Below are 1,233 nucleotides of genomic sequence, written 5' to 3'. Positions count from 1 at the left end.
TCCTTATAACGTGTCTCATTTCATGAATTGACCAGAAGAATATAATTAAAGATTTGTGAATAAATCAGGTAAATTTTACTTAATTTGATCAAGTATATGTTACAAGATTTAATTGAGCAAATTAAGTAAAATTTACCTGATTTATTCACAAATCTTTAACTATATTCTTAATAACTTTTACTAGATAATGAGGAGAGTAAATATTACATGAATTTGTAGCATTTAAATTTACTTACCAAACGTTAGTGCAAATCGTTTACAGGATTTTCTCTGGTAAATTTTATAAGTTATTTTTTACAGTGTGTGAAACACGCTCACCCGTCTTTGATGAGGTAGTACTTGAGGCCCTGGTCGGCTCTGGGTCCTGGAGTTGCGAAGCAGCTCTCCACCTGGGCAGAGAGGCCCTCCACTCTCTCTTTGGGCTCAACCCCAAAGAACAGCGAGTCGTGCAGGCGCAGCTGAGGCGGGGTTCTGTAGGGCTCGGAGAACTGCGAGTTCTTGAAGAGCTCCAGGCTGAACCGGAAGACTCCCTCGCTGTGACCCGCCAGCTCCAGGGCCGAGCCGCCGCGCAGGCTGGCCTGGTATTCGTCTGACACCTGGTACTCTCTGGGGAACTCGCAGGTGACCGGGAGCACTAACTTGCCGGTCCGGACTATCAGGTCCCTGCTGCTGCCTGGGCTGTTCCTGGGGAGACCTGTCACCAAGTTGGTCCCTACGATCTTGTCACCTGTCACCTGAGGGAAAACATTTGTCATGTAAATTTCTTTTTTAACCAGAAGAAGTTCATTTTCTGTGAAGATGCAATGTAAGTGCTGAGCTCTGAGTGACTTTGTTAGATTTAAATGAAGTCTAAACCGGTACCAGGGGCAACACAGTTTTTTCCATTTTCTATTTCCTTTAACTTATTTTAACTTCAGATCTGTCAGTTGAACTTGGACATGGTTGGCATCAAAATAAACCTAAGAAACTTGGCTAAAAGCTCACGGAAACTATTTTTACATTCACCAAACACAGTTCAAACGACAAGCAGTTGAATCAGAAAGTAAACAAACTGTACAAATTATTAATTAATGTTTGCAAATCTGAAAATACATTACAACAAATCTGTAAAGGAAAACAGTTTTGACATTATTTTTTAAAGCAAGTCAAAGTAGACACCTAAATATGTTGTAAAGTGGGTTAAAAGTTATTTTTCATTTGATTTTGAGTGAATATGATCCAACTGAAGTCAAA

The 1,233-nt window shown here is 40.2% G+C and overlaps 1 protein-coding gene across 1 annotated transcript in view; it reads right to left on the bottom strand.

The window, feature by feature from the left end:
• Positions 1–1,233, bottom strand: part of oit3 (oncoprotein induced transcript 3) — a 20,793-nt gene that overhangs the window by 2,821 nt on the left and 16,739 nt on the right. Inside the window, exon 7 of the mRNA XM_014006008.1 lies at positions 319–734. Within this exon, the coding sequence (XP_013861462.1) occupies positions 319–734 (416 nt within the window). The remainder of the gene's footprint in view (positions 1–318; positions 735–1,233) is intronic.

Source organism: Austrofundulus limnaeus, unplaced genomic scaffold, assembly GCF_001266775.1.
Source record: "Austrofundulus limnaeus strain Quisiro unplaced genomic scaffold, Austrofundulus_limnaeus-1.0 Scaffold33, whole genome shotgun sequence".
NCBI lineage: Eukaryota > Metazoa > Chordata > Actinopteri > Cyprinodontiformes > Rivulidae > Austrofundulus > Austrofundulus limnaeus.
Note: the sequence above shows the minus strand (reverse complement) of the source record. Positions and strands in the feature narration are given on the sequence as shown.